The sequence below is a fragment of the Akebia trifoliata genome, chromosome 4 (assembly GCF_017979445.1).
Source record: "Akebia trifoliata isolate Shusen 1 chromosome 4, ASM1797944v1, whole genome shotgun sequence".
Lineage (NCBI taxonomy): Eukaryota > Viridiplantae > Streptophyta > Magnoliopsida > Ranunculales > Lardizabalaceae > Akebia > Akebia trifoliata.
The window spans coordinates 8,937,052-8,962,385 of record NC_141378.1 but is presented as its reverse complement, the minus strand read 5'-3'; the positions used below and the strand labels follow the sequence as shown (position 1 = coordinate 8,962,385).

Here is a 25,334-nt window from a genome sequence, read left to right as displayed (position 1 = left end):
CTCACAACATAAGTATCATCAACATATGTATTGTTGAGCCGACTCATTATTTAGCTAGTGGAGTGGGTTTCATTGAATACGGTGACTGAGTCACCACAAATGCAAACGGGTAATCGATAATAACAAAACACAGGCAATTCTAAACTGAATTTGTTAAAAAAAAAACCCATTTTACAATCAGTTTCACTGAAAAAAGTAATCGAACACTTTCATATTTTTAAGAAAGGGGCATTTGACATATAATAGAATTGATTCATAAAAGTAAAAATAAGAGATTTGATAATAATAACTTGATTTTATGAACTATCATTAGATACATATTTTTCGTAACTTTTAATCTATTGCATGGCAAGTTCACTAGTAAATTCCTCTTTCTTGCATTTCAAGAAAGATTTTTGGCGTGACTTTGCACACAAAAATGGTATTATGATACAACTCGACTCAAAGATTTCTTGGTGGCTTTTATGCTTAAAAATAATTACTGCAAAACATTTGTAGTGGAAATTATTTGCAAATGCACGCCTTTTTCTTATCTTTATGGAAAAATAAAGAACGCAATTTATAAAATTCAATTTCTATATAATTTTATTATGTCTCTTTAGTTATTTTTTATTACAAAATCATACATATAAGACAATCGTTTCATTTAAAATACAATGTAAAACATCGGTAGGTCCAATGAGCTACTATACGCCGTACGTCAACATTTTATAAAACTGTTTGGTAGAAGCAAATCATTTACAATTGCAAATGTGATTGGTTTGAATCTCATTTGCATTTGCATATGCTTGTAACATTCTGAAATTTTTTTGTGGCATGAACCTCTTAAACCCTTGATAAATTTTAGTAAATAGTTTGCAGCCCAAAAAGTACTTCAAATCATTTGCATTACAAATGTTTTGAATGGTACCAAACAGGGCCTAAGATGAAAATATATATATATATATATATAATATATATATATATATATATATATATTGTGTTGATGCTGCTAGACTGAGAAGTTAATACTACAAAACAAGAAGTAAATAAGAAAAAACAAATGTAATAAAGGAACTAAAATAAATTAAAAAAAAAAGGCTAAGTATGGCTCTGCTCAGGAGAAGCATATTAAATCATAGACAAATCTCAGATGTCCAGACATAAATTAGCTACTTCATCATAGCAGAAGAATCACAACAGAGAGCTAATGTAAAGGAATTTAATGTTACTAATGATCAAATAAAAACCTAAATAATAAATTTTATCTATATATCCTATAGAGGATCACTAAAACAATCGTTTACATTGATAATATATTACCACTAAAAACTCAAATAATTACATTAAACACAAAAATATTCAATTGTTCATAATTAACTAAATTATAAATAAAAACCAAAGACCTTGCCAGAAAAGTTGTCCATGGAACTTGTATGAGTAATCTGTTAATACCCTCACAAAGATTCAAATTTTACAGAACTTTCTTTGTAACTAAGAAATTGTTCTTAAAACCCTCAGAGATATTCCACAAAGGGAAATTGGCAGACATTCAACACGGCATCAGGTTCTGACCGCCCGTCCGCTTTTTCTCATCACCGAGTTTAATAGGTCAAGCTCTCAAAATTGCCAAATTTCTTATTAAGCACTAGAATTCATAAAATTTACAACATTATGAGAACCTTGAGTCAATCTCAATTACACAACATTTACAAAAAATTAAACATAATCCCAAGTTTCTTGAACACAAAGTACAAAAATATTTAAATCTAAAATAGGACAAAAGGCATCAGATAATAAGCGGAGTTTTAGTCTACATTTACAATTCAGTGTGTAGGATAAGATTATATCATCATTTGCCTCCCCTGTCATAACCCTTCAAATCTTATGTTATAGTAATAAAAATCAGATGTAACAAATCAACAATAACAATTGAAACTCAAAAAGAAACATGTGAGAACAAGAAATTCTAATTATAATCAAACAAGCTAAATAGGTTATAAAGAAACTCAAGTAAGAGTCAAAATTTTGAACCAAATCTTTTTATTTGAAGTTCAAATGATAAAAAAATATTGAGGGAACAATGGCATCAGATAATAAGCGGAGTTTGTAGTCCACACAGAGATTCAGTGTGTAGGATAAGATTTTTTTTCATCATTTGCCAATTTACAAAACAAAATAAGATTTAAAAATTATAAAACTAAACAAAAATGTTAGATTTCGATGAGACCATTTGACACCAAGGCAAGAGAAAGTCTGCAATGGGTTGGTAAGCCCACCTAACGCTTTGTGCATCCGTTATAACTCCTCAGCCATGGAACAAACAAGCAAGAGGAGAGGGTAAACAGATGCAATCTTTTGCAAAAATAAATTTTACCCATTTCATCAAATCCATTTATCTCAAATGGGTACCGATGATTCTCCACTGTGGATGTTGATAAACTACAAATCAATCTGGATATTGTTGACAGACCCATTTGTAATAAACAAGATCTAATTAAGAGAAACAAAGAACACATTTGATTATTCAAAAATAGCAGATATGAGCTAATAATCGGAAAAAAAAATGGAAATAAGATAAAATATAACCATCTAATCTAAGAGAAAATTTGAACTTCAATCGAGAAGTAGAGATGTAGAAGAACATCTATGAAAAAAAGTAGCTCAAAATCGCAACTTTGAAAAGCAGAGCTTGGAAGGAGAACTGGTAGAATAGGGGAAGAGCGTAATGTGTTTAAATAGAGTTCTCGACAAAACCCTAAAACCTTTTTGCGGTTAGGGCTTAAAACGGGTCGGACCCAGACTGGAACAGAGTATATCCATATTCAGGTCCGGGTTTTTTCTGTATCCTAATCGGACTCAAATCCTACTATAAAATCATTTTGTTTACATTCGGGTTGGATAATTTTAGAGATGGTTTTAAATTTTATTTTGTTGGCTATATTTGTTTGCTAATTGCTATATAATTCTATTTTATCATTATAATTCTTTTATTTTATAAGAATTCATTTTGTATTCAGGATGGATAGGTTAAAAGTGTTCAAAACCCCAAGAACTCCTTGGGGCCACCCTTTAGGGTCCGTTTGACCCTTGACTCAACCAATTGCATGTAGGACTTTTTGAGGGGACAATACGCATGGCCGTGATGGCCATAGGATTAGTCTCAACCGAAGGGTGGGGATACCCACAATAAGAAAATAAAAAAAAAAACTACTCAGATCAAGGGCATCAAATAATTTTGACCCATCTTTTGATTTTGATATACTCCAAGGGCCCAAATTAGCTAAATTCCGATAAAATCCCACTCATTTTACACCGCATTTCTGATCCTACTTGGTTTGTAATACACATATGGTCAGCATAAAAGATGTGCTCCAATGATGGTCTTGTTCTCGCTCTCAATTTTGGAGATCTTAACAGTCCCCATTTGATGGGTTAGATTAAGTAATTTCACGAGGCCTGCTGAATAATTGGGCTGGGTTAGGTAATTTTACAAGGTCAGCTGGATAAGTGGACCAGTCCAGGATCGGCGATTTGGATGAATCCATCCGATATTTTATATACTACAAATTTAATTAAACAAAGACCAAATGTTTGTGGGCCGGACATAACATAGATGAATTTTATTTTTCCAAGTCATAACATTAGAGGGACTGGGTTTTGGTGCCCAAATATTATCGGGCAATTTATGACCCAGCTCGGCCCATTTACAATCCTAATATTTACACCTACCCCAATTTACATTTTTACCTCCTATTGTTCATTCTTTTAGAACTTCTAACTCGATTGTTAAATCACTATTGAAGCCCAAAATGGGCCTAAAATAGATTAGTCAGTCCCAACCCATAGATAAAGGGAACGGGACACTCACTCGCATGGAAATTCTAAAGAAATGAATTGTTGGTTGGAAAAACGTTGAAATTCACTCTGTTTCACACTTAGCTGACATGGATGTGTGTAAGGAATCAAATATGCTTTTCATCGAGATACAAGAGAAAAGCATACATGGTTCTGGCGCATCTCCACACCAGCAAAGTGTGAAATGGAGTGAATTTCAAAGTCAGTCCATCAGTACCATTATCTGCCCATTTCTGCTTCTTGCTCTCCGTTTCTTATAAGAGGGAGGAACATAATGACATGAGAATCCTTTTGATCTATCAAGCATTTTCTAACAATAAGCATCTCGAGGAGTACAAAACCAAAACAAGTCGCCACAATATATATATATATATATATATATATTCGAAAAATGACATTAATTTAATTAACACTTATAACATCATTGAGTTGAACCAAGTTGGTTTAACCAAGTCAACTTGACATAGTTAAGCTTCGAATGGATTCTGACATATTCTACGACAACAGTTTGTCCCACGGCCCACCCATTGTTGGGCTTAGAATTAAAAGATCAGCCCGTTGCATTTTGGGACTAATCTAGTGACACACTAAGGTTGTCCAGTTCTCTCAATCTGATCCCCACCATTTTTCCTCTCTTCTATTTGTCTTTTCTTGACCAACGACCACCACTTGAACTCACCAAACAACGTGCCCATCTCTTCGAGGGATTTACCCTGTGTTTCTGGTAGCAACATATAAAAGAACACCCACGCAAATGCTGCTAATCCCGAGAACAGAAAAAAACACCCTCCAACATTAATGGCTCCACAGAGTTGTATAAACGTAAACGACACAACGCTACGTGTCACACGATTTACTCCAACACCCAAACTCACACCCGCTGATCGAAGCCTCAAAGGGAATATTTCCGAGCCATAGACCCACGTGATGGGCCCCAGCCCTGTCGAGTAGAACACGACGCACAAAACTACCATCACAACGCACAAATCTATGGCCCACAATAACTTATCTTCCGAATGCTTTATGATAGTTAACCCGAACCCTAGTCCCGCGAGGCACAATATCATTCCTCCAACACTGGTTAGAAGCATCGGGCGGCGACCGACTTTGTCTAGTAAAAATGATACAACCAGGGTCCAACAAGTTTTGATGGATCCAACGGTCATCATTGCACCAAAAGTGTCAAGTTTTATTCGGGCCATTTTAAAAACTATTTTGCTGTAATGCACCACAGCATCTATTCCTGTGGCTTGCTGAAAGAGATATAAACCAACGGCTGAGATTAAAGCTCTCTTAACATCTGGTGAAGGACGGATGAGAAGCTCTTTCCATTTTGTTACAAAACCGACATTTTTCGGTGCCGGAACAACATCATCGTCAGTACAGTTATCTGGTATACCTGCAGCTACTTTGATTTGATCAAGTCGTAACTCGGCCCCTCTGCAGTATGTGTGATTTTAACGAGTACCCGTTTTGACTCACCGAGTCTTCCTTGCATGACGAGCCAATGAGGTGACTCGGGCATGATGAGTATTACACCAAAAGCTAAGAACGCTGAAGGAATGGTTTCAAGTACTAACATGAGTCGCCAAGAGATGTGTTGTTGGACTTGGAGTTTAGAGAAGATGTGATAGGAAATATAGCCAAGTAAGATACCAAAATTGATGAAGATTTCAGGGAAACATGTGAAGAATCCTCGAGATGATGCGGGTGAGATCTCGGAGATGTAGAGTGGACCGATCACAAGAGCATAGCTGATACTAATACTGGTGACGATTTGACTCACCATGAAAGATGTATAAGTTGAGGTGAGACCCACCATTAGTAGTGAACCTATGAAGAAAGTGATACAAGCGAAGAAAATCGTAGATCGACGACCGATCCAATCGGATGTTCTTCCTGCAGCTATTGATCCAAATAAGTGAAAGATAGGGATCATAATTATATACATGCATTGTGTGTCACTTAGGTGTAGATCGTCTTGGATGAATGTTAATGATCCACTCATCACTCCAGTATCTGATGATCAAGAAACAATCAAAGATTAGAGAAATTAATTTTTGCATAGTTTTACTGTTATAAAACGTTACTAAGATAAAGAAATTAAAATACCCATTGATGGATTCTTGAAAAATTAATATTATTTAGAGATGAAAAACAAAGAAAACTCACTTACCATAACCAAATATAAGAGAAGGTATGGAAGCTAGAATTGCACAAGCAAATACCAGCTTATTCTTTGATGATTCAAACCCCGCCAAAGGATTGTTAGATTCTCCATGGAGGACTGCCTTGTTTTCATTTTCTACTTCATCCATTTCTCTTTGTTTTGAGAGAGAGAGAGTACTGGATGTAGACATGTAGTCAGGGGCGGATCTAGTGGGGGGCAATTGCCCCCACGTAACTTTGAGACACCGCTATATTTTCAACTAATTACATGTCCTATTTGTTCCCACTCCCTCATCTCTCTCCCCATTTGCCCCCACACCCTCACCTACCGCCAATTTTTGCCCCCCTCCCTTCAATTTTTTGTTGATGACATTGCCTCTTGACCGGGTCTTCTCATATACTAATTGAAAATTATCTAAACATCCTTTTCTTCATCTTTTTATCAAAAACCTCTGAATTTCTCATTAAAATCATTCATTTTCAAGTTCTTCAACTATACAACTAACCATAATTTACCCCCACTACAAGAAAATCAGGCTCCGCACCTGGATGTAGTTAGTAGAAATGATTGATTAGGTGGTTTACCAAAATGTTCATATATTTGGCCGAAATTATGGATCCAGCCATGTTTTTAAAATATTTGCTAAATGGGTCATTATGATCATAATCCTTTTTGACGATTATTTATTTTAGCAAAATAATTATTTGTTGTGTCAATTCAGACAAATGAACTAATTTTTCACAAGGGTACTGTGGATACCAAATCATTTAGGCTTTTTAGTCTCCAAGTATCCTTTGGATGGAATTATTTCTAGTATAGATTTTAACAATGGTTGGTTGTATCATAATCAGAATACGTTAACATGTGTCCACTTCAAATTTTTATACATAGTTTTTTTTAAATATGTCAACAACAAAAAATAATTAACGACCTATATCTAATTGAATTTGTTTATACTTCATTAGATAAACTTCTTTGGAAGGGTAGGTCAAGGGTTCAAAACCCCACAATCTAATGAATTCCTTGGGGGCACTCTCCAGGATCCGGTTGACCCTCAACTCAACTAATTGCATGTAGGACTTTCCAAGGGGGCTGTGTGTGTTACCGTCCGATTAGTCTCACCCAATGGGTAGGTATACCCACGAAAAGGAGAAAAAAATAGAGAAGAATATATGTCTATTATTATTTTCTCCTATGTCTATCAATAATATTTGTCATGTGTAAATTTTAAAGTCATAAGTTTGTCTAACATGCCTTTCAGTTGAGTGTTGTTATTTGCGATTGGTAAATCAGTGTTACTCTCAAGCTCGGGGTAATTTTTTTCTTGTTCCCACTTGCATCCATTTAGGTTAATTTACATTTATAACTTTGTTTCATTTCAACTTTGAGTAAACCTCCTCATTGGCTACCCATTGGAATTTTTCCATCTTTCCATATATGTCGTTGGTGGGGTATCACATGTACCTAGGGGATTTAGGCAAGATATGGTAGGGGTGTCAATGGATAGTCGAAATCCGAATTCGAATTCGAATTCGAAAAATTGGATATTATCCGAAATTTTTGGATATCGGATTCAAATTCAGATGTTATTTTAAAATTCAAATGAATTTCAAATACGAATTCAGATATTGCGAAATCCGATTCAATAATATCCGCTCCAATATAATATATATATATATATATATATATATATTATGTATTCATGTTTTACAACAAAAATTTAACTTGTTTTTATCTTCTCTCAACTTAATTCGCACGAACCAATCGAAGTAAACAGAACGAGAGTTTCGATCGTGTGAGACTGCGAGCTCCATTACCCATATTCTTCTCCGGCCAACGAACATCCAGGTACGTATTTTTTCTCTCTCTCTCGGTAAAACCCATTTTTTCGACGGTGCGAGCTCCATAACCATCGTCTTCTCCGATCGAAGAGCATCAAAATATACTTTCTTTCTCTTTTTCTCTCTCTCTCTCTCTCTCTCTCTCTCTCTCTCTCTCTCTCTCTCTCTCACTCACACACACACGTTGAGTAAAATCCCATTTTATTTGAATTTAATACTGAAATAGGTGGAATATTACAATTTTGGAGTTGAAAAAATAAGAAAATTAATTTATTTTTTTTATAGATTCGAATAGGTGGAATTTTACTCTCACACATAGGGTAAAACCCCATTTGTAGGATTTTTTATCGGATCGGATATCCGATATATTTTTTGAATTCGAATTTAAATGTTTGTTAGTGATATCCGATCGGATTTGAATTCGAATTCGGATATCATTATTTTTTTCGGATTCGAATTCGGATATAGTACTATCCAATCGGATAGCTATCCGTTGACAATCCTAAGATATGGTGTTCTAAAAGGCTAATTGGCTCACTCTTGTTAGTCGAGGCTATGGTTCCAAACATTCATCCTTAGAAAAAAGATTGAAGTAAAACCCTAAATTCTAAATATAATTGTCTTTTTAAAATTTTGTAAAAATACAATTGTATTATTTTAGCATAACAAAGAGGCTAATGGAGTAAATTCATAAAAATAAATATACAATGGGTACTCATATTAATAGAAAGATACAAATACAAAATAGGTATGTATACTCCTTGTCAGCCACCCACATAGATATATTTTTACTTACTTAGTATATGTGGCTTGTGAGATATTGTATGTAATCGAGGGATTTGGACGAGATATGATACTCTAAGAAGGCATGTCTCGCTCCTACGAATCGGGCTACGGGCTGGAATCCATCATTAAGGGTATATATATAATTGGATAAAAAAGATTTAAAAACATTTCTGACCAATAAATTTGATTTAAAAACAATCAATTAGTACTTTCCCACTCTTTTCGGATTGTTATGAGTTATGACTGGTCCAAATTCCAGAACACAATTTCGGGCCCACGGACGTAAAATGTCTAACGTCGACTTAAATCTGAATTTGAAAATCAAATTTATTGATAATTTATACCACTGGATTCATCATCGAGAATAATGGATCAAAGTCAAGTCAAAAAAGGCCACTCATGCCATCGTATAGTCAACATGTATTAGTCAAATCAATCAGAAATAGAAAAGAAATGGACGTCAGTGAAAATATGTGATGCACAATAACGTCGAATGGGATCCATCACTCTCATGATGGTCTCTCTTCCCTTTCGTTGGTCCCACATGAAAACTCTAGTATTTTTTTTTTTCTGACTTTTACATGTTTTATTTATGGCAAAAAACTGCGTTTCACACTGCACTGACGTTGAGGTGTGCACAGAGTCATAGATGCTTTTTCCTCGAGAAACGATTGAAAAGCATATATGATTTTGTTTGTACGCAACCCCACAACAGCTGAATGTGAAACACGGTCTCTCCAACAGAGCACTTTAGGATCATGGACGATTGTGCATGGAAAATAGGCCGAGGAATCATTTTCCTTCTTGGCCCTGCTTGATACACTACAAAATAGAAATCATTTGCATTTGTAAATGAATGCAAATGTTTTGTGATGAAAATTTTACCATTACTTGATATCTATAAGGAATCTCTTGTGAAATCATTGTTGTTCTTTGGTTAATAATTTCATATTTCTAATGCAAAAAATTTTACAATGATTTATTGTTAAAATAAAATGTGCAAATGACTTTTGGAAAAATTATTTAAATTCAAAAGTGCCCTCAATACTTGCTACTAAGGTGTCAATGGCTACCCAATTAACTAATGTACTCGAAACTAATTAGTCGGGTTTGGTTCCACCAATGACCCGATCATTTTTTAATAAAGTTTTGGGTAATTATCTTAAAGACCTAAGAAGAGTCGAGAAAATTATAGTATGAACCATTTATTTGTCATTAAAATTGTATAAAAATATGCAAAATGAATGCAAGTTCACGTAGAGAAAAAGATAATTAAAAATTAAATGCGATTTTTGTAATTTTCATATGCATGTTATTGTAATAAGTACTGAGGGATATTTTGTAATTTAATTTTTTTATGAGGGATATTTTTATAATATTAATATGTAATTGAATGAATCTCTTATGAGGGATATTTTTGTAAATTTATGTGTATATTGTAGCAACAAGTTCGGCGAGGGGGGCTTAGACCCATAGCTCAGTTGGTTTGACATATTACAAAGCAACCTTGAGGTCATAGGTTCAAGTCCAACTTACCCATAAAAAAATAAAATAAATAAAAATAGTGAGGGTACTTTTGTAAATTAGTTGTTTTTTATAAAAAATATATTAGTAATTCTGATATGCATAGGTTGAAGTCAAATAACTTTTCAATTTTGCCACAAAACATATGCTGAAATTTCATAAGAATTTAAGTGATGTATGCAAAAAAAATTTTGCAATGCAAATCATTTTCCTTGTGTAACAAGACACTGATAAAATTGATTTTAACAAATCATTTACATTTGCAAATAATTTGTAGCATACCAAGCAAGGCCGAAAATACAATTTTTTGATCCGTGATTACATATTTTTCTTGGAATTCAAATTTTCATCTTTTTTTCCTTTTATAGTGGTTCTCTTCAACCTCAATATTCTATGTCCTTCAACCTTCAAAGCTCAAAAATAACATAAGATAAGTTAAAGACAATGGATTTCCAAATAAAAAATAAAAATTCAAAATTTTCAAATAAGAGATTGAAGATAAGGGGGAATAGATTAAAAAAATTCTCACATTTTATTTTAACAAAAAATCCTTACAATGCAAGAAAATCAACCAATAATTAAAACTGATTTCATTGGAGATTTCCTCATTGCCACCAAGCGATGGTATATTTTGCACAGGGAGACCTTATGTGCTCTGAGGATTAGTTGAGTACTCTAAAATGACTCGGATACCTCGAACAAATGAAAAAAATAAAAAATTTATTGCAAAATTAATATTAGCCAATGGTTATGGTTTGCTGCGTACCAAACAAGGTCAAGGAAATTGCTGCACGTACTCAATAAAAGTCAATGGCCAAAGGAGATATATCTAAGTTGCCCAATTAAATAAAAAAAAAAATTTTAAAGGAGAAGATTTGATCATACAAAAAAATAATTTTTTTTTCAAATATACACAATTTTTTTTTGCCAAATCAAAGATTTCTCTCTGACACTCTAAAAAATACTTTACTCACCACTGTCTTGATCCCTCTTGAGGTCTGATGGAGGTAAAAAGCAATCCATGGACAACCCCCATATATTAAAATCAACTTCTTCAATCCTCCATGTCTCCTCCATCCTCCTTTTATGATTGGCTGAACCCTCTCCATATCGAAACAGCGTGACCATGGTCTTCCCACTATGAGCAATATTGATGCCATCAATGTATCTATAGTCTTCGATCACTGATTCCATGCTTGTCTCCCAAAAGGATTCGTTGCCTTTGGTATTCATCCTTAGTAAATGTGAGTCCTCGAATTTGATCAAAAGACCAGTTCTTTGGCTGAAGTAGCCCCATATGGTATGATGAATGTTCTCAACGCTGTTGCTGCTTCGCGCTTTAAGTATTGTTGCACTCGTCTCAAGTTTTAATATGAAGCAGTCTTCATTGTTGATGATCTTTTCTCCTATGCAAACCGCGTCCAAAAATAAGTTGGCTGTAGACCTGGGGTCCAAACCCTATGAACATCCATTAATGTAATAATAATAATTAGGGTTTATGCTTTGCAATTGACCTATTACAACTAAGGTAATTTTATTCAAGATTTAGGTTTTAAAAGAGCAAGAGGAAGACCAAAAAGAACGTGCAAGTTGAAGTTAACGTAAGCAGGTATGAGATTTTCTATGGTAAAAAGAGTGTTGCATGAAGACTTCCCAAAAGGTCACCCACCCTAAAAAAAAAAAAGTTTAAGTTGATGGTAGTGAGAGCAGATATTAATTATTTTTATGGTTAAATAGGATTTGAAGTTTTTTTTTTTTTTCATTTAAACGAATCTTCTTCATATCTAAAAGAATTACAAAATAAATAAAATAAACATTAGTAATAGAATTACCTGAAGGAATCGTCTTAAGGGTCGAGGAGGACCCTTGGAAGCATGTGATTGTTGGGTGGCTAATTGCTTCCATGCAACCTTGCCATCACTCCCAGCGCTAACCTTGCACCCGGAAACAACAAGCTCAAGGTACCATAAGTCTGGATTTTTTTGCCAAAGCACGAATCCGCCAATCTCACCATTGCCCCTCACCCTCATGGACTCGTCGCCCATGTGGAATTCAGATGCACTCATCTTCACCATTCCCATAGCATACATGCTGTTAACCGAGTTCAATGCTTGTTGTCCTCCCGTTGCTGCTATATATTGTTGAACGATATATTTTGCCGTTGAAGCTTCCTATTGACAAATTATAATTACGAGTTAGTATAAAAAAAAAAACTTGACATATCGTTGACATCATAGTCAAAGTCTTATTCCTAAAATTTGAGATAAAGATATATTGAATCCTATTCCTCCATTCAATTTTATATAAAGTTATATTTTCTATTAATTCTAAATTTCTAATGTGTTTGTGCCAGCGCTCATGTGACTTAGGGTCAAGGTGAAAAATTAACCTAATGGAATGATCTTAATGTTCATCAACCTATTGCATTAAAAAAAAAAAAAAGTTCAATAGTCATCATTATTATCAGTTTAAAGCCTTATCCAAGATATTTAGGGTATCTCTCTACTACAATACTCTTCAAATGATTAAAAAATATTTTGGATGTAAAGAATTGAAAAAAAAAATGTTCACAAAGAGTCCATCTGGGATTTGACAGAATCCTCGGACGAACCAATCACAAGAGCCCATGTGTATTAAGGGAATCCCTAATTTACAAAATTTCACTTGTTAAACTTGGTTCTATTAGTCATATGTGAAATTCTGAATTGACTTTTCATGTTTCTACATTTAATTCTATCAAAAGTAATGTCTTCTATTAATTCCAATGTGTTTATATCGACTCTTATTCCATTCAATTCTATCTACAGTCATGTCTTCTATTATTACAAGTTTGTTCTCTAGATCTCAATAGTACTCCATATACCAAACAGCCAGGATCATCAAATCATGGAACATGGGCGACAATCTTTTTGAATTTAGTCTCACATCTGAAGGAGGACTAAGCATGACAGCTATATAAATCACCCAATCATGCTTAACTGCAGAGTTTAAAAATAAAAAAAAAGATCGAAAATCATCCTTACAATTGAACAATCTTTTATATGGCAATTGATTGCATGACTCGATTGCACCTGAAGAGGAATGAGGGGAGATCCCATGACATTGAGTAGGAGTTGTAGCTCTGCGTTATGTCCAGCTGGCGGAGCCAAAGGTGATAACTTGGCCACAGATTGAGTTTTAACCCATGAATGCATGTTCTGCCATTGAGTGGCTGTATTGCTGCCCATGCTAGCGAACGCTTCGTCAGGGATAGGGACCTCGAGAACGGTCTCCAAACCGTCTTCTCTGTCGAAATTAGGGCAAAGTTTCCTCATGGAAGAGAGGGTGAAAAGGGAGAGCAGGTAGCCTTAGAAAAAGCTACCTTCCTCTTCTCCTTCCCTCTTTAGATTTGCTTGGGCGTAGTAGGCGCTTAGGCATGGAAATGAGAGGTCTCACCTTGATTAAGGCTGACCTTGCATATAGCGGTCGTGTGGGCACGATTTTATAATGCATACTTCATGTTTATATTTTGGACCATATAATATTTGCTCAACGAGTCAATTCAACTCGGTTGATTTCAAGCTCAATTATAAAGGGAACTGCTATTGACACCCAAACTCTTACTCATTACACTCCAATTAAAAATAAAGAAAATAAGGGCTAGGATACGGTAATTCATGACTCATGGAAAAAAACATGATCTATCCTCGGGATAAGTATCTTTGAGATATGTATTATGGGAATATGTATAAATCCCAGCCATTGGATTTATGTTTACGTGGTAGAGATCAGGTGTTTTCTACTGAGTCATACTTCACGAGTCACTGATACTTGACTCATAAGTAAAAGCTGTGTGCCAATATAACCACACTCTCTCTCTCTCTCTCTCTCTCTCTAGTTGTTGTTGGTGATTGTTTATATTTTTTTTTTTTTAATTTCTATTTTGGGTTTAAGATTTGAATATGTTGCAATGTTTTGTAATGTTAAGATAATAATTTGAGCCAAACCTTTGTAATGTTGGAATAGTGTGTTTTAATTTTTAATTAGGGTATGAAAAATAATTTCAAAAATTGAGGTATAATAAGTAAAAAAATTGGGGTGCAAATAGCAGCTCTCAATATAAAGGATTTCGTTCGGTATTGAACATATGTATTTGCCTTTTCATTTGGTCGATTTAGACATACCCCCTCGTGAATATCTTGGATAACACTCTGTGTTTCAAACTGATGACATACACCTTGAATTTAGTCTACTAAGGAACATTAATGGAAAATAATTAAAATGCGCTCATCTTCAACCTCTTGCCAAAACCATTCATCACCCAAGAATCTATGGTCTTCAATCTTTAAGAGGAAAACTTTGAGAAATTTTTTCTCAGAGGAAAGTCGATATGGGATTTGCTAGAATGCCAATCGACCCATTAATCGCGTGACGCCTAATGTGAGTAATTTTGTAAATTGAGGATGATTAATACATATGGCTTCGTGTGATTGGTTGATCTGGTTGGGATTACGTGCAGTCCTGTATTATTTTCAAAAACTTTATTTATTTAGCTGATTCTAGGAATGTAAGCCCATCGAAGTGGGCCAAACAATCATGGGTCATTAGGCCCAGATAAAAACAAGTCACCCGAAAAATGAGTACCTACCTTGGTGAATTGGGCTTATACCCGCTCAAAAAAAGCCATGGCGTGGACATGAATCTCTGAGGGTCTATTGGTCCATCCATCCATGGACTTGGTTTAAGCAAAACTCGTGTCAAGAGATTGAATCTGTCTCTCCATTCCACTATTACGAGAGTTACGTCTTTTAGTTACTGAAAGTAAGTTATTATCCGTTTTCACTACTTCAATCCTTATTCTTTTGGGTTTTCCGTCATACTTTTTGAAGATTCTACTTGTATATTCCTTGGGTATCAATCTATCTTCATTGAACATGTGCAAACCATCTTATTTGATTTTTTAAATGTATGAAAAGGATAATCGTGTAATATTTTCTTAAGGGATTTTCTATTTTTGGGGGTTTCTATTTTAGTAACTCTCAGTTATATAAATAGAGATCTCTAGGACTGTAAAACGTATGAAAAAATAGTGATTGTTCTTGTTCTATTCCGTGGACATAGGCACATTGCCGCACCATGTGAATCCTTGTATTTTGTGCGATTGTGCTATTTTTGCTATTTCGATTTTTTCACATGAATTACTCCGACATTCTCACGAAAATATTCATTTCTTATTTTATATTTCTTAGTCTTTGCACTCAATTTTCAACATCAAGATCTCTGAATGTTCCGTCTATTAATTGCCATACATATCTCCATAAAAAATAATTGTGTTAGGCTTTAATAAACGCACACACACACATACACCCTCTCTTTGGCTGAAATGGAAACCTCCCCAAGTAGGGTTGCCTATGGGCCGGTCAGGTTTGGGTTGGGCTGTAGAAGGTCCTATGTTAACTGAGCCTCAAAATAGTTATCACGCCCAATCCATCTAATGGTTGGGTCGGGCAGAATAAACATGAATTTGTCCAACCCCAGCCCATAGGTATTCAATAGGATTATAGATGTTTGAAATTTTGATATTCAATTTCAAACATATAACACAGAAGAAACATGGATATCAGTCAATAATTGATTCTCTTCTTTTCATGCCCACACCACGAAAAGTAACAGATGGTCTGTTTTTACCGTTGACTTTAATACCACATGCGAATCCAATTTCTTCACTATACCTCGTGGTACAGACCTAAAAAACAATTGATTCAAATTTCATTTCAATTAATGCCAATCCAACTATCATAACACTCTAACGATTAAGTCAATAGAAACTTTAATGAAATAACGGGTTCATTTGTTAGTTATGCCCCGTGTTGATTGACAAGTGTCTCACACAAGTTGTTCCATTGTTAGGGCTTTCCCAACTACTACAAGCATTCGTAAACATCTTACTAAGGCCTTCAGTGCGACAAACATAACCGCTATCCAAATTCTATTAGGATTTGGATCCTCAAATTTAAGATGTTGTTCAGAATCTCCAGACTATCATCAGGAGTATCCTTATGTCTACCATTTCATGAAACATAAGGGGAAGAAAGAAGCATCATAATCCTAAGCCGGTTGATTCAAGAGTCTTGGATCTTTAAGATATTTGTAGAGTTATTTTCTTAAATGTGCCTCAAACACTTCAACACTAGCTTTAATGGTGAATCTACCTTCTTTTGTTGAATTGGGGGCATCGGTGTGGTACTTGTCAAATACCCTCCAATGCTTCACTTAGAATCGAAGTTGTAGAAAATAATGATTGTAAAATTGAACCACATCCCTCTCTAACCCTCACAAAAAATAAAAATAATAAATCCCGCCTTTCATTGCCTCCTCTATTTATATGCTAATCCATTTCCTTGATATGTCACAATTTTCTTTACTCGGGGGATTCTCAATGATCCTCTTATGGATCTTCAGGTAAGTTAAAGAGAAAGCCTTTGAATGATAGAAAGTTATCCATTTATAAAAGAGCGTAATTGAAACGTCCATCCATTCCCAGATTATTGCGATACTTTTCCAAATCAACTGGCCTTCAGTTGAACTTGTCCCAACCATCTATTCTTCTACTTGAAAAGTAATCGCCTCAGCTCAGCTAAGCTGAGCTGTTCTAGACCACAGGTACCCCGGGGTTGAACTGTGCTGGAATATAATTTCTCGTGTCCTTTCAACCCTTCTTAATTCTTGCCACATGTAGGATCAGGATTTGGTGCAAACTCTATCCTAGACACAGATATCGTGTTTTTTTTTTTTTTTTTTTTCTGGTAAACCTATTTTTAATGAGATCAATAATTTTATGATAACGAAAATTAAACTCAGGCTTAGGATACCATTACCCATAGACTTTACCAAGTACGTTACTGACTAGTTGTCATGTTTTAAAATCAAGCATGGTGTTTCTTGCTCCCACAACCCACTTTATTAGGTTGGAAGCTTTAGAGTGGATTGATCCTTTTAAAGTATAAAGATGGACTCTATCAAAACGAGATCGTCCTCATAAAAAAATGGGGACCGCCCATTTTCCACACTTTTATGTTCCATCACTCATTTGTGGACTCTACTTGTTTCTTCAATGTTTGCTCACCAAGTCCACATTAGCAATCCTGAGTCGTCGTACTCAAATCCAACACAAATGACCTTATGTCGACTCTTTTTTTAAGTTCAAACTTCGAACTCAACTCACATGCTGGGAAAAGAGAGAAGAATAACTCAGCTCCTCAAGAGTGCACAATGCGCACCCATGTTTGCATGAGAAAAAGGAGCCCAACTTTTAAGAAACACCATAAAAACTAATTAAGTTCCTGGGATCTCCCAATGAATATTAAATTTTATTAGCTTAAAATTATTCAAAAATTAAGTAACTAAATTTTTCAAAAAGGTGTTTTAAAGAATCTTAGTTGGCCCACCTTGATTGTCACGATGGACGATTAAAATCTCGGCCTTTTAGAGGTCATGGTCTATAGGTATGACGTCCAATCATGTTTTTAGAGGTCAAAAGAAGGTGTGGCTATGGAAACTTGCGGAAAGAATAGTTTTTTTTTTTTTTTTCCTCTATTTTAAGATAGAGTTAGGTTACGGTGATTAATGAAGAATGATTTGTGGGCAAAACATATGATTCTGACCATGTAAACATGAAAACCAGTGATATAAAAGACTTTATATATATACTGAGTGTAGAGTAAATGATGACCTTCTCTTCTATAAAATAAACAAGTTGTAAGAGCCTAATAGATATATTAAAAATGCGGGTTCAGCCAACCCCAATAACTAAATTGGCCTAGCAACTACTAGGGTTGTTCATGGATCAAGTTTGAATTGGATTTTGGTCGATTTGGTACTTAATCCAATAAGGATCGGATCCAAAACTAATTCGATAAGTATCGGATCAGGCTTTACTAGACTTCAATATTAAGATCGAAACTCAATCCAATAAAAATTGGATCAGGTACAGGTCAAGCTAAATCTAAATAAAACTTCTTATATTTAAACTATATATATAAGGTGGCGTTCGGAAGCCCTAAAGAGAGTCAAACATTTTTTCAATATATGGGTTAGAAGTTTTAGAATTAGCTGATTTTTTTCATGATAATCTCTATGTTGAGGAGATCATCCTCATAAAAAAATCAGTTCATTTTGAAATTTCTAACCCCATCAAAAGTGATTTACAAAAATCGAATGATACACAATTCTTCAACTTGTAATTTAGGGTTAGAAGTTTGGGAATAAGCTGATTTTTGGTAAGGGTGATCTCCTCACTATAGAGATCATCCTCACAAAAAATCAACCTATTTCAAAACGTCTAACCCATATTTTGAAAAATGTTTCATACACACACACACATATATATGTAGAGAGAGAGAGAGAGAGAAAGAGAGAGGGAGAGGGGGGGTGCCGTTCGGAGGCCCTAAAAGAGAGTCAAACATTTTTTCAATGTATGGATTAGAAGTTTTAGCTTGGGTTGATTTTTTGTAAATGTGATTTAAAATAGGTTTAAAAAAATTAGTCGGTTCACGATTCTTCAATTTGTAAAATAGGGTTAGAAGTTTCGAAATAAGCTGATTTTTTAGATCATCCTTACAAAAAATCAATTTATTCCGAAACTTATAACTTCTATTTTTAAAAAAAAATGTTTGACTCTCTTAAAGACACCCAAACACTTCTCATATATATGATATGATTTTTAACATTTTATCGGATCGTGACATGGTCAATCCAGATCTGATCCAATAAGATATCTGATTGGATCCTTGTCGGAATCTATAGTATCGATCTAAACCCAAAGTTATTGGATCGCAAGGATGGTCTGATCCGGTCCGTTGACAGCCCTAGTATCCACTAGATCAGGTCCCTGGCGGAAAAATTGATAGCCACGAGACAATTATTATTCAGAAAAAAAAAAAAAAAAAAGTGGCAATTATTGAAGATATCTTGTGCACAATATCTTAGAATCTAACACCATATAAAAATGTGTGAAAAAGGGCTTCAGTGAAGACTCACTTTTCCCTCATTTCTGCAGCTTTGGAAGACTCGTCAAAAAGGCAAAACGCGCGGACTTTGGACACGTAAGGAATTTCCTATTTTGTCTGCTACTTGTTGGAATTTTGTCCACTTAAGTGATGACGTGGTCAAATATCTGTACTGTTGTCAGAGATTGATTGGTCACCTCCATGTGATTAGACCTCGTGCATTAAATGAAAATATTAAATATTAATATAATACTTTAATTGTAGAAAAAATATAGTAATATTTTTGGAGGGATACTCCACGTGTAATGTTGTATAGTAGTTGTATTTATGTGTGAGAACTCATTAGGGTACGGCTGGATACACCTGGGCTGTCTCTCCTGAAAGATTTTCTCCCTTGGAAGGCGGCTTCGATTTTGGCCTCTTTGAAAATTTCAAAGCCTTGTGATCCAATGTTTAACAAAATGGCCCGTGCTCTCCTGACCCTACACCCAAAAAGAAAAATCCCATGTGGGACACCACCAATGATGCATAAGAAACCAAAATCAATTTGACTTCATAGCCGTTGGATTTTAAGTATTTTTTGTTGATCAATTGTATAACTCCCATGATTAATGGATCCAAAAATTGCAATGGTATGATTTTATATTTGAGTTGAGATAATCTAACATTCTTTGTATGCTCCTATCATAGAATCGTATATTCTTTCCTTCGAGATAAATCAAAAAAAAAAATTTATAATTCTATAATTACCAGGTCAAGGAGTGTTTTAAAAAAAGAACATCATATTATCATTGGTCTTTGTAATTTTTAACAATAGGTCTTCAACTATTGTGGTATTGTGGTAGAGAACATGTTTTCGATATCTCTATATACATTAATTTATAATCAGTGAGATCAAATGCTTCTCTTTTATCAAGTTATGTACCTATGAGTTTACCCTAAAGATAAAATAATAAGATAACACAAACTCTAGGTTTAGCGTTGCCCTTTTTATAATATGTTTATTTATTTAATTATTAAAGATACTTTTTTTTCGATAATTTATGATTGCACATGTTCAATTTATGTATTTTTCATTTTCCACCTCTATTATCTAATAAGAATCATATCCAATATTTAACAAAAGGGCCTTTTCCTCGTCAAGTTCTCTCACATTTTCCAAGCATATGCAAAACTTGTTTGGATAGCTTAAAAAATAATTTTTTGAATTTTTAAAAAAAATTAAAAAAAAAAAATCATGATTTACAAAAGAATTAAATCAAAGAAAATTACTTTTTTACTTTGTAAGAACTACTTTCTTCCACGGCTATTTTCTACTATGAATCTAAACATACTCGTAATCTTATTGACAAAGGCACTCCTTATATGAATCAAGCAATGCCAACAACTTGAATCCTTGGAGCCGAGACTTCCACTGTATAATCTTCTTTTGTCGAGATGATCTCGACTCTTGAGTTATCACCTCCATGGACTAATTATATGAGATGTGTGGATCAATCCTTCTTAAACGCGTTCAATTGAAAAGATTTGAATCCAAAATATTGTAATGAATATCAAAAAGAGGGTACATAAGTTAACCAACTCTCCTTCAAAAATCAACTTATATTATTCAATCATTCAAATAATTTTAAAGCATTATCTCAAAATATGTAAAATTCATGAAATAATTCAATCTGCCCGCTTTCTTTAATAAGAGGAGCATTGCTTTTGGTTCAAGAATCTCATTGTACAATTTCAAGGGACTAAAAATATCTCCAAGGACTAAGATAATCTAGAATAATGATAAATTGATTACTCAAGAAAAGATACTCAACCAAGGCTGAATGTATACAAAATCATAGATTTCTTTTTCTCACAAAGAATAAATCTGAGGAAAAGATACATGGTTCTATACACATACCACGTTAGTTGAGTAGTTTTTTGTTTTTTTTTTTTTTGAGTCAATTTATGACGACTCAAAAATCGATGGTTCTCTACCCACTATAAAGCCAACTCAGTGTTGAACGAAGTTAGTTTAGAACGTCTCTTTTGAATTTTCTATTAAGAATAAGAATCGTCCAAGAGTGATTGTGCAAGACAGTGTGTTGAAATGGAGGTGCACACATAATCGTTGATGCTCACTCGTATCTCGAGAAAACCATCTACGATTCTATGCATATCTCCTCATCCACATGTGAAACGCTACTCTTTGCAATCACTTCAGTATTTCTGTAACAATAATATTAAATTGACTAAAAATATACTAAAATACACTAAACTGACATGTTATCTGCACAAAAAGATAGATTTTTCCTTGTGAATCTCGAGGAAATCTATAGCTAGGTGAACATTCCACGTCAGGTTAGTGTATTTGTGTATTTTTTTTTAACTAACTAGTTGCACACCACCCATTACCAATTACAATCCATCACTTAAAAATGCCCATTTGCACCCCCATTTGAATGATTATATTCCAAAATTTATAAAAAAATGTTACACTATTTTTTTTCTTCTTCGTCAACCACATTTGTAAAAGTTTTTGCCGATTCAATAATTTTTGCAAGGAATACTTGGTCATTTCTAAATCTTATTTACAAAGTTGCAAGTATCAAAATATTTTGCAAGAAATACTTTGGTTCCAAAAAAAAAGAGAAATGAGTGATGTCAATCATGAGAAAATAGAGCATGAGTAGAGAATACAAAATTGTAGGAAGATGAATAAGCTTTAAACCCTTAAAGGTTACGTATTGAAGTGCAATCAAGAGGTCAAAAAAGTGGTTGTAAAAATTTTAAAAATTAAAATTAAAATTGGTGTACAACCAATGATTAGTGGTGTGCAATTAGTCAATCTTTTTTTTTTTTTGAGTTTGTTTAGCACAGGTGCTTAGGGGTTTCAGTTCGGTTCCTAAGGAACTTAGAACCATAACCATTATATTTAGTTCGATTCCAGGTCGAATTCTAAAATAAATGAAATTGGAATCAGAATCAGAACCATAAAAAATCACAAGTATTCATCGATTTTGATTCTCAAGAATCGAATGAGAAAAAAATTATTTGAAATCATTAAAAAAAAATTTCCTTTCAAAAATTAATATATCATTAACAAAATTATTAACTTAGTCATCATTTGTCATACAAAAGATAGAAATTAATAATTTTATTTCAAAAATAAAAATAATCTTAGTTAAAAGGTTCAAAATTTTAGAAGAAAAGTCATTTTAAGTTTCAATTGATAATTTATATGAAAAATTGAAAAAATTTATACGACGTGCATTTATTTATTTTTTTTAAATATCTCTATAGTATAAAAAGAACTGGCAAAATAAACTAGCTCTGACTAGGTATCCATTGAATAGAACCTAACAGTCCTACTTCCTATTGATTCAATTTCATTTGAGACCCGGCTCTAATCACTTCCAATTAAAAAGGTGCTGGAATGGGGGTTTTGATTTTGGTTAGATGGGTATCCATTGACAACCTATAGGTTTCCAATTAAACATAAATAAATAAAAATTGGACAAGATTTTTCTATTTGTAATGCTTTTGTAATTCAACCCGATTGGATAACTCGAACTCAAAGATTTTTTCCCTTGGGATACGCAACTGTACATCCCCATAAAACATGTTTAGTGGAGTATCCCGAGGGTAAAAATCTATGATTGCTGCACCTGCCACGTTGGAGAATTTTTGAGTTATCCTGTCAGGTTGAGTTACAAAATCAGCACTCTTACTTATTAGTTTGTTTGACTCGGTGAGTTTCGAGTTGTTTCAAATCGTCAAAGGACTGCGTTGAGGTCCCAAAGACCCAGTCGTCTCTGAAAGCAGCTTTATCTCTCCTGGCACTGCCGGCTCAAATCTTATATTTAACTCTCACTTTAAATTCTTCTCTCACGCACTCTTCAGAGTTCAGACTTCACACACACACACACAACACAAGAGAGATAGAGAGATAGAGAGAGAGAGAGGAAAAGAAGAAGAGAGAAATGGGGAAACGTTTCAAGTTTCGACTGTCACGAGTGATCCCAACCTTCCATTCTTGTAGGTCAAAAGACCTTTCTACCCTTCCAGATAACCCACTACCAGCCTTCTTCAAGCTCTCTCCAGTAAACCCCAAAGTCATCGACATCGATTTCCCAGCCCTACCACCACCCAAGTCCCACCACTCTTCTCTCAAACGCCACGTGTCATCTGCCATCGTATCAATTGGCTGTGGTTGCCGATCAAAATCAGTCAGACACAACCTTACATCCGACGACACCACTGAATCACCACCCGAGTTTCAATGGAAGAAAGACGTGAAATGGCACGTCGTCGCAAGAGTAAAAGACGAGACCACCCCTCGCCGGAAAATATATAACACGTCAGTTTCCGGCGATTCCGAAAGCTATTTATCTCCGTATCCGGCGACTGACAAGACGAAGACGAAGAAGAAGATTAAACAAGGAAACAAAAAGAAGAAATCGAAAGCTAGGGTTCGATTAAGTACTTCTTCGGCGGATAGAGGTTGGTTCAGCAGCGATGATGAGGAGACTGAAACACTAGTTTCATCTACTAGAACCTTCTCTACTGATTCTTCTTCCGAATTCGGTACCAACTTAGCGACGATTCGCGAGTCAACCATTAACGATTCAAACCGAAAGAAGAAGAACAAGAATCTGAAGAGAGTCAGAAAGGTGAAACGTTGTTCTTCGAAGAGTAGTAAAGGAGGGAAGATAACGACGACGTACCCTTCGTTATCGGAATCTGAGTCACCGGCGAGATTGTCAGTTTTTCAGAGATTGATGCCGTGTAAGGTTGAAGGGAAAGTGAAGGAAAGTTTCGCGATTGTGAAGAAATCTGAAGACCCATATGAGGACTTCAAACGTTCGATGTTGGAGATGATTTTGGAGAAACAGATGTTCGATGCGAGAGAATTGGAGCAGCTTTTGCACTGTTTTCTGTCTCTGAATTCGCGTCACCATCATAGGGTAATTGTCGAAGCGTTTGCAGAGATTTGGGAGGTTTTGTTCTGTAAATCTCCTTTGAATCGACTTGTTTGAGATGAAGATCTTCGAAGAAGATGAAGAGAAGAAAATGGAAAATATGTTTTTTATTTTATTTCAATTTATAATTTTATATGGAAATTAATGGGTTCTTAAGTATTGAGTTTTCTTGGTTTACAAAGGGATCATAAATGTTACTTATTTTTAGGTACGCCTCCTTTGATTTAACAGAAAATTAGAGTAGCATCCCTGACCTTTAGACTTTTATAATTTCTTATCCAAGTTAACAAGTAAAGTGTCAATATTTTGAAGATGGACTTGAAATTAAAAAAAAAATTATAGAGTTAATTTGGACCTACAAAACAACTCAAGAGAGTTTACGACTTTATATTGCAAATAGCTGAAGACAGGGGCGGAGCCAGGATTTTCTTGTAATGGGGGTAAACTATCATTAGCTGTATAGTTGAAGAACTTGAATGGAGGGAGGATTTTCTTGTAATGGGGGCAAACTATCATTAGATGTATAGTTGAAGAACTTGAATGGAGGGAGGTGAGGGTGTGAGGGCAAAAATTAGAGGAAGATGAGGGTTATGAGGGCAAATGGGGAGAGAGGTGAGGGAGTTGGGACAAATGGGGCATGTATTTAATTGAAAATATAGGGGTATCTCAAAGTTTTGTGGGGGGCAATTGCCCCCACCAGCTCTTTACTGGCTCAGCCCTGACTCGAGTCGAGAAATGATAGAAGAAAATTTTATGCAGATCACAACTATACATATCCCGGTGATACTTATATAAAGGATACTTTTCAACAACTAGATAATATTAGTCACTATAATCGGACCCCCCCCCCCTCCCCCTCCTAACTTACTCCCCCATAGAACCATAGATATTTCCTTGAGATACACAATTGCACAACCCCATAAATATATACAATTATGTATCACGAGAAAAAAAATCTATGATTCTATGCACATGTCACGTTAGGAGAGTATGGGGGAATATGTCGATTGACAAAAAATTATTTTTTTTTTTTATCTTTACATTATTAAGATCTTTATGTCATTTCTAGAGAAAACATAACCTATTTTAAAAGAAAACTTAACAATGTGAAATTGGCAATATTAGAATTAGGATTTATCTCGAGTCATATTAAGAATTTTCACCTCTAGTTAGAATCTTGAATAAAATAGGATTACGATGAAGTTCATCTCCCCAATAAGATCTCATA

General features: G+C 34.6%; 2 protein-coding genes and 2 non-coding genes across 4 annotated transcripts; 1 reads left to right on the top strand and 3 right to left on the bottom strand.

Annotated features, from left to right (window-relative positions):
- Positions 1–1,761: 1,761 nt before the first annotated feature.
- Positions 1,762–1,843, bottom strand: LOC147403573 (small nucleolar RNA R16). Its single transcript, XR_015178192.1, has one exon. It is a non-coding gene; the product is annotated as a small nucleolar RNA R16 (small nucleolar RNA).
- Positions 1,844–2,061: 218 nt separating this feature from the next.
- LOC147403572 (small nucleolar RNA R16) lies at positions 2,062–2,145 on the bottom strand. Its single transcript, XR_015178191.1, has one exon. It is a non-coding gene; the product is annotated as a small nucleolar RNA R16 (small nucleolar RNA).
- Positions 2,146–10,861: 8,716 nt separating this feature from the next.
- On the bottom strand, positions 10,862–13,579 carry LOC147403571 (uncharacterized). Its single transcript, XM_086437668.1, has 3 exons — positions 13,182–13,579; positions 11,991–12,329; positions 10,862–11,616 (listed from the first exon to the last, which is right to left on the bottom strand). Exons 1-3 carry the CDS (start codon positions 13,470–13,472, stop codon positions 11,125–11,127), a joined length of 1,122 nt encoding a protein of 373 aa, XP_086293794.1. The 5' UTR covers positions 13,473–13,579; the 3' UTR covers positions 10,862–11,124.
- A 9,368-nt stretch (positions 13,580–22,947) lies between these two features.
- OFP7 (ovate family protein 7) lies at positions 22,948–24,265 on the top strand. Its single transcript, XM_086439191.1, has one exon. It carries the CDS (start codon positions 23,108–23,110, stop codon positions 24,161–24,163), a length of 1,056 nt encoding a protein of 351 aa, XP_086295317.1. The 5' UTR covers positions 22,948–23,107; the 3' UTR covers positions 24,164–24,265.
- Positions 24,266–25,334: the final 1,069 nt, after the last annotated feature.

Bases quoted from the DNA above. Each gene is read 5' to 3' on its own strand.
- LOC147403571 (XM_086437668.1), bottom strand. From the start codon at position 13,472: ATGAGGAAACTTTGCCCTAATTTCGACAGAGAAGACGGTTTGGAGACC. The intron at 12,330-13,181 runs GTAAGGATGATT...ATTTGTCAATAG, and splicing joins ATATAAAAGATTGTTCAATT to GAAGCTTCAACGGCAAAATA. The intron at 11,617-11,990 runs GTAATTCTATTA...GGATGTTCATAG, and splicing joins CCTTAAGACGATTCCTTCAG to GGTTTGGACCCCAGGTCTAC.
- OFP7 (XM_086439191.1), top strand. From the start codon at position 23,108: ATGGGGAAACGTTTCAAGTTTCGACTGTCACGAGTGATCCCAACCTTC.